At 45.6% G+C, this 13163-nt stretch overlaps 1 protein-coding gene across 1 annotated transcript in view; it reads right to left on the minus strand.

The window, feature by feature from the left end:
- Positions 1-481: 481 nt before the first annotated feature.
- The window catches only part of MEP1A (meprin A subunit alpha), a 31802-nt gene continuing 19120 nt past the window's right edge, over positions 482-13163 (minus strand). Inside the window, exons 8-14 of the mRNA XM_013006772.1 lie at positions 11994-12215; positions 11065-11214; positions 8087-8302; positions 6553-7026; positions 5632-5805; positions 3771-4071; positions 482-638 (exon numbers count right to left, since the gene is read on the minus strand). Coding sequence (XP_012862226.1) covers positions 482-638; positions 3771-4071; positions 5632-5805; positions 6553-7026; positions 8087-8302; positions 11065-11214; positions 11994-12215 — 1694 coding nt within the window. The remainder of the gene's footprint in view (positions 639-3770; positions 4072-5631; positions 5806-6552; positions 7027-8086; positions 8303-11064; positions 11215-11993; positions 12216-13163) is intronic.

The raw sequence follows: 13163 nt of genomic DNA on the forward strand, positions 1-13163 counted from the left end.
AGACTTGTTGAAACACATTTCCTCTAGAATCGTCCCATGAAAGAAGGTGTGTCCTGGGACCGTATCAGCAGTGCTGTCAGACTTACCCTTGTGGCATCATCCACAGCAGAAATGAAGCATGTGAGAATTCATGTATTCAATATTTATTGAGTGCCCACCCTATGCCAGCCAGGCATGATTCCGACATCAGGGTTAGCACGGCCAATAAGGATAGCCTGCCCCTGCCTACCTAGAGCTTACAGTCTGTGCGAATGGCCATCGATTTGACAAGTGATTGACAGATGAGAATGATGAGTGCTGTTCCCGGGGCGGGGGGGCGGGGGGGTTGCTGCAAAAAGACTGATAATCACACATGAAGCTGGAGACCTCAGTGCTCGGACCCCTCATCAAAGCAAAGCTTATGAAAACCACTCCAGGCCACAGGAAGAGGAGGCCTGAGGGAGGAGGCGCTGCTGCAGGCTGGGGGATGTCAGCAGGCACGTCACTGCTTTGGCCTTTGGGAGAGGATGGAGAGGATGGAGAGGGTCAGGACCACGATGCCAGCTGTGCCTCCGATCACCATGCCCAGGACGCTGCCGTGCACCTGCATGGACTGGCAGCGCTCCCCTGAGTAGAAGAGGGTGTGTCCAGCGACGCACCTGGAGAGACAGGTCACTTGAGAAGGAGAGAAACCTCTGTGCCTCAGGCGCTTCCCAGTAGCCTCCATCACCACCACAGTGACAGAGGTGGCAGTTACCTGTTACCTGGGCTTCCCTCAACCTCCCTCTGAAGGTGTGGCTATTATCGGGCCATTCATCGTCCCATTGCACAGAAAGGTGGACTAGCTTGCTCAAGGTCACTCGATTAATTATTTAAATCCAGACAGGAAGTCTCCAGACCCTGCATTCTTGGGTCAGCAGCTGTAAGTCCAGGAGGAGGGTCCAGGCTTGGGGCTTGCCCCTGGCTGAGACGCTACACTACAGGGAGCATTCTCCCCACTGGGTCTGACGCCACGCTTTGCTGGGAGCTTGAACAGGGTTAGCTTATGTTCTCAGACTGATTCCGGCAATGATGGTGCAACTCTTTTTAATATGTTTTAACCACTGAGTCGACTGATATATGAATTATAAAATTGTTAAAAAATAAAAATTGTCATTAAAATGGTTAAAAAATAAAAGACACTGGGACCAATAGGCCAAAAAAAAAGAGTATATAAATCATTGAATGGAAAAATGAATCTTCCCTCTAAACCATCCCCCAGGTCATTTAATGAAAAGCCAACATTGCTGTCCGGGCACCTCCTGCCCCCTGGGCCCGGAAAGATGAGGACCCGCGCCGTTCCCAGTGCATGTCACACAGAGGGCATGCAATGGCCAGGCTTTGGGGGCTTGTTTGTTTTTGTTTTTAGTGTTCTTTAACCTCATTGCATCCTGACCACAAGAGCATGCTATACTTATCGAGACTTTTTGTGTTAAGAAAAATGCTGGGCAGGAATTGAATCACTGTTACTTCACTGTTCCTTTAGAAAAATGTCTTATGAGTATCAAATAAATTATAAATGAAACTTTGGAAAGTAACCTCTTAGGCTGTTAGAAAATGCCTATAATGTGAAAATGCCTCTATGGGTCTTTGTACAAAGAGTTTATTCGTGTTTTATTTCTTTGGAGACTTTTCCAAATTTCCTATGCATTTCCATCCATTCTGATTGGGGGGGAAAACGTTATTGAGTATGAAGTTCAAGTTATCTCAGAACAAAGCCATTCAAGGTGATGTTCAATTCCTCTTGCATATAAAACTTTCTTAGACATATGTGTGTTTATGAATTTGTTTCTCTAGTCTACCCAGTCTAACACAGTCGCTATGGGTTAGAATAGAGTGGAGGGCAGTGGGAATTTGGATTCATTTTTGTCTTTAAAGACCTCATCTCTTACCTGGGATTTGACTTCTTAAAAACCAGTAAAAGACACCAAATGTGTGTTGTTGTTTGTTTCTTTTTTCTCACTCAACCCAAACTAAGCCAAACCCTCGGTTATCAAGTCAATTCTGATTTATAGCCACCCTGTAGGGCAGAGTAGAACTGAGTGAAATGAAACTTTGTACATCATTAGAGAAGTACATCGCCACTTCTTTTTCCTACGGAGCTGAGGGTGGGTTCAGACCTAGGGTTGAGTGCTTTAACCACTGGGCCACCAGGCTCCTTTTCCTGACCCTCCCCCCACCCTCTGCCACAGAGTTGATGCCAGTTCAGTGTGACTCTAGAGACCGAGACTGTACATCTTTATAGGAGCAGGCAGTCTTAGCTTAAACCACTGATTGTATAGTCAGCTGTCCAATGCCCCTCCCACAGTGCCACCAAAGCTCGCTAAGGTAAAGCTCAGGACTGTATCTAAGCTCGGGTTCACAAACAGAGCACTGGCGGTGCAGTGGTGAGGTCTCGGCTTGCTAACTGCAAGGCCCATGGTTCCAATTCACGAGCAGCTCCACGAGGGAAAGACGAGGCTGGAGGGGATCTGCTCCCATCAAAAGGGACAGTCTGACACCCCCCTTGGGTGGCTCTGAGCTGGAATCTATTCTGTGACAGTGGATTTGCTCTCTGTGGTGTGGGTGCAGAGACGCCGGCCTGGATACAAGTCCCAGCTCTGACAGCCCCTACAGCGCAGCGTGGCTGTGAGAACGAATCTTGATTGCTCAGGTGCGCAGCACATATTGCAGCCAGTCACAATGACCAGATACTCCTATTACTATTTTAAAAATCCAACAACGGGAGTGGGGAGGGAGGGAAAAAGTGAGGACCTAATGCCGGGGGTGTGGGTGGAGAGAGGATGTTTTGAGAGTGATGAGGGCAATGAATGTACAGATGCGCTTTACACAGTTGATGTGTGTATGGATTGTGATAAGAGTTGTATGAGCCCCTAATAAGATGATTTAAAATTTTAAAAAATGTTCTTATTTCAATTTTTAAAAAAATAATAAAAATAAAAATAAATAAAAATCCAACAACAGTACAATAGAACTAATAATAACAGTAGTGGTTATTACCCAAAAATAACATCTGTAATCAGTGAAGACTTTAAGCTTAGTCCTAAATCTTACTCTGGCAAGACACAGCCAGGCCTCAAAACAAACAAACAAACAAACAAACTCACTGCCCTCCGGTCAACTCTGACTCTAGAGACCCAATCGGGCACAGTCGAGCTGCCCCTGTGAGTTTCCGAGACTGTAACTCTTTACAGGAGTGGAAAGCCTTGTCTTTCCTCTGAAAAGTGATTGGGGGTTTTGAAACGCTGACCTTGTGGTTAGCAGCCCAAAGTGTAATCCCTGCACCACCCGGGCTCCCTCTAGCCAGGCCTGGCACTTACAAAGTCCCCAGGCTACAATTCCAGCTTGTGCTGCGATGGAGAGGGGAATTCCAACATTCACGATGCAGACAATGCAATGCCCCAAGAAGGAAAATGGGTAAACTCCAAGAGAGGGAAGAATTGGGAGCCCTCGCCTTGCCCAGCGACACAAGCCCATCAGTCTAGGGCACACCTTGGTAGGGTCACAGAAGGAACTAGGGAGTCCGGTCCATCTGACCGGTTGATGTAGTTAAGGGTCTCATCTAAGGGCGGTATCTTTTTATTTTATTGTGGTTAGAATACATAGATAAAAGGACATCTGCCATGCCCACCATTTCTACACTCACAGTTTGCTGCCACTAAGGAAAACAGTACCTTTTACCTGCCTCAAATCAACACTCAATGCATGTCTGCTGACCTTGACTTGCCTCTCTGCTGGGCGCAAGATCCTACCTGCAGCTCACCACGCCCTTCTCGTTCACACAGACGCCATCATTTTGGCAAGGGTTCGGGTGGCACGGATCTCTAAAGTGCTGTGACCAGTCGAGGTGATCCATGGGCCCCGTGTTCTCCACTGACCGCGTCCGTCGCCTAGGCTGCCCCCGATCCAGGCTGCCGAGTGGGGCTTCCTCTAGCATGGCCTTCTCTGCATCTGTCTCTGGGGGCTGCTGGTCCTGGCCGTGGAGAACCAGGCCTCGGGAGTTCAGCCTTGTGCTTTTAATGGGAACTTCAGTCTTCTGAAGGTGGGTGATATCTTCAAGAAATAGATAAAGGGTCATGAGGAAGAAGCAAGATTACCGATTACAAGGAACTATATGTGACCTCCTGGGTGGGGGGGGCGGACAACAGACAAGTGGGTGAAGGGAGATGTCGGACAGGGCAAGATATGACAAAATAACAATTTATAAACTATCAAGGGCTCATGAGGGAGGGGGGAGCGGGGAGGGAGGGGGCAAAATGAGGACCTAATGCTGGGGGTTTAAGTGGAGAGAAAATGTTTTGAAAACGATGAGGGCAATGAATGTACAAATGCGCTTTACACAATTGATGTGTGTATGGATTGTGATAAGAGTTGTATGAGCCCCTAATAAAATGATTAAAAAAAAAAAAAAAAAAGCTCTTTAAAGTATTAAAATGCAAAGATGTCGCTTTGAGGATTCAGAGGTACCTGACCCTAACCGTGGCGTGTTTTAATCATTTCGTGTGTATGTGAAAGTTGGGCAAAAAATAAGGAAGAACAATAGGGAAGCAATGCCTTCGGCGGATGGTGTGAAGTAACATTGAATTAACCCTGAGCTGCCAGAAGAAATAGCAAGTCTGTCTTGGAAGAAGTACAGCCAGAATGTTCCTTAGAAGCAGAGATGGTAGGACTTCATTTCACATACTTTCAACATGTTATCAGGAGAGATCAGTCCTTTGAGACGGAAGTCACACTTGACCAAAGCGTAGTGTCGGCAAAAAAGAGGAAGACCCTCGGCAAGATATATTATGATAGTATTTCCAACAAGTCCCCCCAAAAAAGTACTTGGGAAATTGCATAAAATGTGATTCTCTAACATCTGTCTGTGTGTGTGTGTGTGTGTGTGTGTGCGCGCAATGATTGGGAGGAGGTCAGAAGCCAGGCAGTTATTTGCTCTGTGGTACACAGTGTTACCAAGAGTCAGTATCGACGTGATGGCGCCTATAAACAACAAGGGCAACGACCAATGTCCGATTCTAGAGAATGTTTTCTGGCTCCCTTGTGTTCCTTATGAATGGACGTTGGACGTCTTCCAACTTGAGTGACATGGAAGACCAACTAAGTCCAGCTGATTCTCATGATGGCAGCTATTCTTGTCTTTAAAAGAATTCAACCTCATTTTCATTTAACTTATAGAAAACAGCATATGGCTAGCAGGGGTGGATTGATTGAAATCAGCAAGCTTTCATATTTGGTAAATTATCAAAGATTAAGATGCTAGCATGTTAGTTTCCTAGCACAATGGAAATAAAAAATGTGAGTCCTTGGACAATTGCATAAAATGTGGTTCTCAAACATCATATATATGTATATATACACATCATCTATATATGTATATATGTCCCAAAACTCCCACCCTCCATGTTGCCAGTGTTGTTACTCTGATGGGCCATTCAGTACACAAACAGATATTATGGACAACAGAACAGAACACTGCTCACTCCTGCTCATCCTCACAATTGTTGATATGTACAAGTCCCTCATTACAGCCAGCCCAGGGCCGACGCATGAGTTAAAACTCAGCAGAACACCCAGGGTATAGGATTATTGATACAGGAAGTCGGGCACGGGTACCTTCAAAGTCCACGAGCAAGATGAGGTCATCATTTTTCAGGAAGCCCCTCCGTTTGAGCATTTCGTGGGAGATTAAACTACCCCAGCCCCAGTCCAGGCTTCTGAAACAACTACAGTTTGCTTCATAGCTTCCCACCTTGGATGGCCGGTCCCAGATGACAGAGTTATTCATTGCTGCAAAGTGATAAATAAGACAAAATGCTTTTAAAATCCATATGACCCTTTCATAGCTTACGTTCCAATTTGTCTTTAATGATGAGCATGTTTTCATCTTTGTTCATCCGAAAAGCAATGCTGGGGGGGAAAATGCTAGGTTGTTTTTATATTCTTTCCAAGAGCATTAACATTGGGGATTGGGAAGCCGGAAGCCACCACCGTGATGGGTCAGCACGCCTCTATTGGGTCATGGCTCAATAAAGAGGAAGGGCAGTTATTACCTTCTTCCTTTGAAAACTTAACATCTTTCTTTTGGGAAAGAAAATTGTTTTGCCCCTGTCTTATTGATGCAAGTTCATTTCACTGGCATGCTGACATTTAATCATATTTTAGAAATTGGTGTATTCATTCTTGGCAGCAGAGCCTGGAAAACAGGGACTATTTTCTGAACAATGAGCATTGTCTGTCGTCTCAATTAGATGAAGCTCCATGAACCAGAAACGCCTGGTTTGTTTCTATTCTAAATGCCTACTCTAGAGTTTGCTACACCAAAAGCCCTCACTAGATGCTTGGTCAATGAGTGGAGAAGGAGAAGGAAGATATCATGGAAACATAAGGGTCCAACATGACTATGTTGGTGCTATGCCTAAGGAGGACATGTGAGAGAAATAATTGCTTATTTCTCTTCGGCAAGTACGAATTGGACCTGCTGGTCCTTTCTAGGCCGAGGGACAGGAGTTTTGAATCCTGCTGGAATCACTTTACCTGTAGATGTATGGGACTCGGAGGTCGTGAACACCATGCTGGAGGACATCCTATTCCTAGCATCGGGCTCCTGGTCCAGGATGGTCATTATCGCCTGTCTGTTCAAAGCTGGCCATTCTAGGATAGCATCATTCTCGCCACTACACAGGTGAAAGGCAAGCCCTGTGTACCCAGAAGCCAGTGTGTTTACCCTGCCATGAGGGTATAAAGTCAACCCAAACCCATAGCCCTCCGAATTGTAGAAGCGAGGGCTCAGGAGCCGGTCCCCTTTCACCGTCCTTTCCAGAATCTTGGAGAAGCCCCGTACTGTCCAAACTCCTGAGGGGCATGGTGTCTCTGACAGAGTGATGTCATCGAGGTAAATCCCCCCATTCGAGTTCTGGGGGTCACCTTGTGTGCCCTGGAAAAGGTATCGAAATTTCTTTTCCTCTCTGAGCGTCACATGAGCAATTTTCCAATTTTGATCAAGATCACCTGAGGACAAAGGGAAGAAAGGGTTGGTGGCAACTGTGGCCAACATACTCTGATACAGAGCACTTACTAGGGACACAAGTTCTTGACACGTCTTATCTCAGTGCGGGTGGGAGTGGGGAGTTCATTCCAGACCTGAATAGCGATCTGAACCCCCTGGAACGGACTCTTGAAGAATTTACCCACAGAGTACTTCCACAGGTCTTCCAGAAACATATTTTAAATTGAATAGGCCTCAAAGCATAAGCAGTGTATTGAGCTGAGTTAAGTGTGAGAAGACTCCTCAGATGATTGTATGTGCATGGAACAAACATCCTTAGCTTTTATATGGAAGTGAGCGATAATACAGCCTATCAATGTTACTCGGACTCAAATTCATTTTCTCATTAAATATTTACAATCCTTCCTAACACAATAATTTCTTAACTCTTAAAGAGCTTCTGTTACATCCAAACCCAAACCCACTGCCACCTTGTTGATCCCAACTCATGGTGAGCCTCTATAGGGTTTCCTAGTCTGTAAATCTTGATGGGAGCAGACCTTGTCATCTGTCTCCCTCCAAGAGGCTGGTGGATTTGAACCGCTGACCTTGAGGCGAGCAGTCCAACACCTAACCCACAGTGCCATCAGGACTCCTAGTTGATCTTTCCTGTACCTCTTTTGCCTTCCAATTGTCTGCCCTGGATGTCTCAAAAAACACTAGAGAAATTTGAATTTACAAATGTAACTTGTTCTCTTACAATGATACATTTAGCCCCAGTCAAACCCTTGATGCTCCTAGAAATTTTTAAGGAGTTAAATCTTCATTGTGTGGCTAAAACAAGCCACACGTGTCTAGGTCCTTAGGAGAGAAGGAAGTGGACAGACGTGGGGAACAAGAGGAGGAGGAAAGGGAAGAGGAGAGAGGAGAACAAGGGCAGAGAGAAGGAAGACTAGAAAGAGGAGGAAGCGGAATGAGAGGAGGAGAAGGTGGAGGAGACAGAAAGAGGTGAGCAAGAGAGAAGGAGCAGGCTCCCAGCCTGTAAGCCACGCAGGCTTTGTGTGGATGCCTCTAAGGAAGTACCTTGGAAGCTCTGTATCTTGACCAGCTTGCGAACGTTGCCCGTGCTGTCATCCCTCCTGACCCAGACGACGAGCCTATCTGAGGGGCTGCCAGTCATCTTGTAGAAAAACTGCAAGCACTGCTGCTTCCTCTTTGGGTAAAGAGTCCGAGACTCCAGGAGGGCTGCCTCTTCGGCTGTCCCCGAGCTGGTGTTGAAGTGCATGAAGTATCCAGCGCCTGTAGAGACAACACCCTCACGTCCCATTTCTGGCACCGCACTGCCCAGGGTGCCAAAGGGAAATAGTGAACCACAGTCATTACCCGGGCAACAAAGGCAAGAACCCTTCTGAGGAAAGTCAAAAGAAGACATTTGTCAGTCAACCTTCTGAGGGCATCTCCCTCACTGGCTGGAGCGTGGTTCTCCAGGGCCTCCGGGATTGCCCCGGCTCCTCAGGTAATGAAATCTGCTTCTGACTGAGGGAACATGCGCTTCAAGCCAAGTCTGATGGAAGTGACTGCCCGTGAGATGAATTCTACATTTCTGGTTGATTTCATTGTTTACATGAGAGATTCATTGCAAGGGGAACAGTTGATCTGATAGATAGATCTAGAGCAAACCCAAACTCATTGCCACTGAGTCGATTCTGACTCAGAGGGATTCTGTAGGGCACAGCAGAACTTCCTTAGCTGCTGTTGGGTAAACTTTTGACTACTAACTGCAAAGTCAGCAGTTCAAACTCACCAGCCCCTCAGAGGGAGAGAGAGAAGGTTATCTGCCCCAGTAAAGACCCCTGCTAGGGGTTGCTAGGAGTCGGAGGGAACCTGACGACAGGGGATTGAGTGGTTTGTTGGAACTTTTCAGAAGCAGAATGCCCCTTCTTTCTCCTAAGGAGCAGCTGTGGAGTTCTCATAGCTGATATTTTGGCAAGTGCCAATACATTTCACCACTGTGCTCCCAGGGCTCCTGTCTAAGAACCTGGGGTTCAAAGGTTTAGGATTTGGACTTTGAAGATTCAAATGTATGATGATCAAGGTTCCATGGCCCCTGCTGCTAGCCGAATAACAGGATGTGCGATCATCACCTGGGATGAGGACCCACTGCCAAACCCACTGCTGTGGACGTGACGGTGAGTCACTTTGCTTGAAACAAGGGATTGCTGCCCACGGCATTGGCAGCAAGCATCCATGGCTTGAGCTTCAAACAGTCAAGGAAAGGAACGCTTTCTCGAATGCTCTTCTCAACAAGGGCACTTCCCAGTTCCAATGGAGTGTAGCCTCTGCATTAGGAATGTTCGGCTTCAAGAAACAAGAGCTCATAAGGGACAAGGGTTCTTGTGGTCAGAAGCCCCTTCCAAAGGTCTGAGGACATGTGAATTCTTGCCCTGGCTCTGCCACTAGTCAGGTATTCATTCACTACTCGGGGTTCGAATGGGAGGTAGGTTTATTTCTCCAAAATGCTTAGAGTCCTTCAATTTTAAGCTTCCCCTGGACAATGCCAATGCTCTCTAGGACAGGAAAAAAAGGTCCAAATTCTCCTGTGGGAAACAAACAAACCCTGATGGCTCAACAAATGACCAGCTAATGGCCTGATGTAGGTCAGTTTTGAGTTTGAGGGACCTAGAACATTTTTCCAGCAATTTCCTGTTCCATATAAAGATCAGCTGTCTGTTTAATTTTACTGATACACATATTAGCCAACAGCAGCCCCACGGAAGAGATTGGATTAGAAGCTATGATGGAAATTTACAGACTTGGGCCCAGGTGGCCTAACGGGTTACTTGTTTGCTGATCACAGAGTTAGCTGTTCGAAACCACCAGCTGCTCTTCAGAAGAAAGATAAGGCTTTCTATCCCTGTAAAGAGTCCCAGGAGAAGAATGGCACTGATTATACACCCGACATCTCCCTGAGGGCCCGCCATGCGGATGACATCCAGGTCCCTTCAGACAGAGCAACCCAACAGAGAGACTTTCCCACAGTCTGAGCAGCTTTGTGTGTTGTTGTTTAAAGCTTTCAGAATTAATCACCCAACTTGCTTCCAAATAGAGGTCGAGATGATTTCGATCAAAATGCATGACACAGATTTCTAAAAGAGAAATAGAAAATTAAGATGAAGCTGTCTGCTTCCATGGAGATTTATAGTCTTGGATACCCTCTCTAGGATTGCTAGGAGTCAGAACCCACTCAATAGCAGTGGGTTTAGGTTTGGGTGAGAAAGAGGGAGAGGAAAGATGGGGGGGCGGGGTACATAGGGCATGAAGCTGCTTGTCTGCAGCTGGGCTGGGAACTACATGCAATGCCTCCCTCCCTCCTCACCCGGAAGTTTCCAAATCACTTCCTGGGCTACAGTTAGTTCATGGTAGAAGTGGATGTCAAGTCCCGGACTTGGCTGTTTCACTACACAGAACATGTACAGGAGCTATCTGCAGATGTGCTATCTAATATGGGGAGCCCCACGCAGGACTACTGCACGCTTCAGTGATGGCCACTCCAAGCTGTGATGTGCTGTAAGAGTCAAACATAGACCAGATTTCAAGTAGTAAAAAATATATTCAAAACATAAAAATCACTCATAACATATCTCATTATTAATCGTCCGCGTGATTCCATGCTGGAGTGCTCATCTTTGGGATTTGTTGGGTTAAATAAATCCTACAATTCAAATTAATTCCACCAGTTTCTTTTCTTATGTTTGTACATCACTACTTGGACATTTGAAATGCTAAGCGTGAGTCACTTTATAGTTTTATCGGAGGAGACTTCTCCCAAGAGAGTATCCTCACATACAAAAGCCATGCCTTATTCACCATATCAGATGTCCTTATCAGTCTGGAAATCTCTCAGTCGAAAGTACAGACCTGGGTGGATTTTATGGAGATACTAATCAGGATATCAGAAATGTTCTTTGTCCTTGTTCAGCTTTCCAGACTTGATAATGAACATTCAGATTGAGGCAAAACCTGGCGGACCACTGACCATGTGTTCCTCCTCCCTTGCTCACCTGTGCAGCGGCCTCCCAACGTGTGGTCCGCTTGTCCCGGCGGAGCACTGTCCTCATGAGTCCAGTCGGCATCGTCTCGGGTGCCTTGGATCATGCCGCAGATGTTTGCCTTCTCAAAAGCACAGTAGTCCAAAAGGGTACGGGTCGTGGCTGCCAATGACATGTTTGTTTGCCTGGTTAGACACTTCAGGCATCTCCTTCCACATACATAACATGTGGGCCAGAAACAATAGAATCATACATCTTTCTGGTTCTTGACTCCCCCACCCCTATACCCCCACCTCACCCCCCAAAAAACACAGGACCTACTTTTATCAGTTAGATATTAGAATTTGTCGACCTAGACACAAGCCTATGCACTTTATAGAGTCAAACAATAAAGGGGCATAGGAATGTGTCTTGCTAAATACATACAAAGCATGGGTTCTTGGACTCCACACTCAACGGGTCTTCAAGGCATACTTTTCTGAACAGAACTGATGCACATCTGTCTGAAGACTGGAGGGGTCCACTGAGGAACACCTCATCCTAGAGGAACTGCCTTTGTCGTTGTAGGAATAGCTAACCAAGGTCAAGCATTTTGCAGGCATCAAAATACTTTCCTGTGTATAACCATTGATTCTGAGTGCTTTGCCCTCTGCCTGGTGCTCCACCCTTCAAAAGGAAACTGAAGAAGTTCGACAACAGCTCTTTGCATTTGTCCAGTGCTTCCAACTGGCAAAACACAAATCCATAATCGCTTCTTGCAACGATCTTGGGAGGTAGGAATTATGTTTTTTGTTTTCTACTCTAAATAGAATAAAACGGAGGCTATTTCATTTCCCCGTGTTCCTTTATCCAGAACATGGGAAATAAGCATAATGAAACAGGGAATGGAAACTTCGAGGCAAAGGGCCCTCTGCTGTCAGAGTTTGCCCAGGGATACTCACTGCAATTGTACATCCGGTTCAGTCTTTCTAAATCAATGGCACTGAAATCCAGGCGCTGTCCAATGATGGTGTTAAACTCGGGGATTTTGGCTGTGATGGTCGGGGCGCTTGCGTTTTTGTTAAATGAGAACGGTTCATAGTGCATCAGAGACTCGTAGTCATAGGGCGTGTTGAGGTCAGTGATGTAGCTGTCAGGGTAGGTGTTGAAGTTGTGCTGGTAACCTGTGAGGGTGACAAATCGCAGGTCCTGCTCCATCACTGTATTTCCCTCAGCACCCCACATGCACCAGGGAGACAATAGATCAACACAAACAAGAGCCAAAGAAAACCCGAGAACAATGCATCTTTGATTGAAATGTGTCTGTACACGTATTGCTATGAGGGTTCCAGGTCACGCACACAGGTGGTTATGCCAAACACAATGTTGGACTAACTAACTAAGGTTCTGTTGAGCCTATCATTGTAATAAGTGAATAGCTACTGACAAATTCTATCAGTGATACACAGATCTTGGAGTGCCTTGTATTATATGCCAATAACACTGTGAAAGAAAAGAATAAGGATACTTTTGTGCCTGGAAAAAAAAAAAGAAGTAAAATCTATGGCATACACACATGCACATGCACATACTTATATATGTATGTGTAAGTAGGTATGTATATAATACATGCATATGTGCATATATATACATGTGCATGTATATACACATGTGTGTATATATATATTTATAAAATCAAAGCTGACAAAGAATTCCAAATGGTGGGAAAAGTGACTTTTGAATTCAAAAAAATACGCAGCACGATCGGCAAGATATATTTCTGGGTAGCCAAATCCTCCAGCATTTGGCACTTACCCAGAGCTGTAGCTGCCTGACTCTGCCATGGGTTCAGAAAAGGGCATCTGAGAGGCAAACGGAAAAGTAAAGTGTTGAGAAAAGGGCATCCTGGGCTGTTTTGTCTCAATTAAAAAAAATAGTCCCATGGAGAGAAAAATAAAATAGGAGGGGGAAAATTATTTTCATTTCAGACTATGGAAGGAAAATCTATCATGAGGAGATTATTACAAGTGAGCTAATGTTAACTGCAATGTGAAAACCCAAAATGAGAATCTAGTAAGAGATTCTTTTAATTAACTTATCATCAGGACTTTATTGTTCCAGTTGCTGTAACC

Source organism: Echinops telfairi, unplaced genomic scaffold (genome assembly GCF_000313985.2).
Source record: "Echinops telfairi isolate 266 unplaced genomic scaffold, ASM31398v2 ScPeMD7_3533;HRSCAF=4204_1, whole genome shotgun sequence".
NCBI lineage: Eukaryota > Metazoa > Chordata > Mammalia > Afrosoricida > Tenrecidae > Echinops > Echinops telfairi.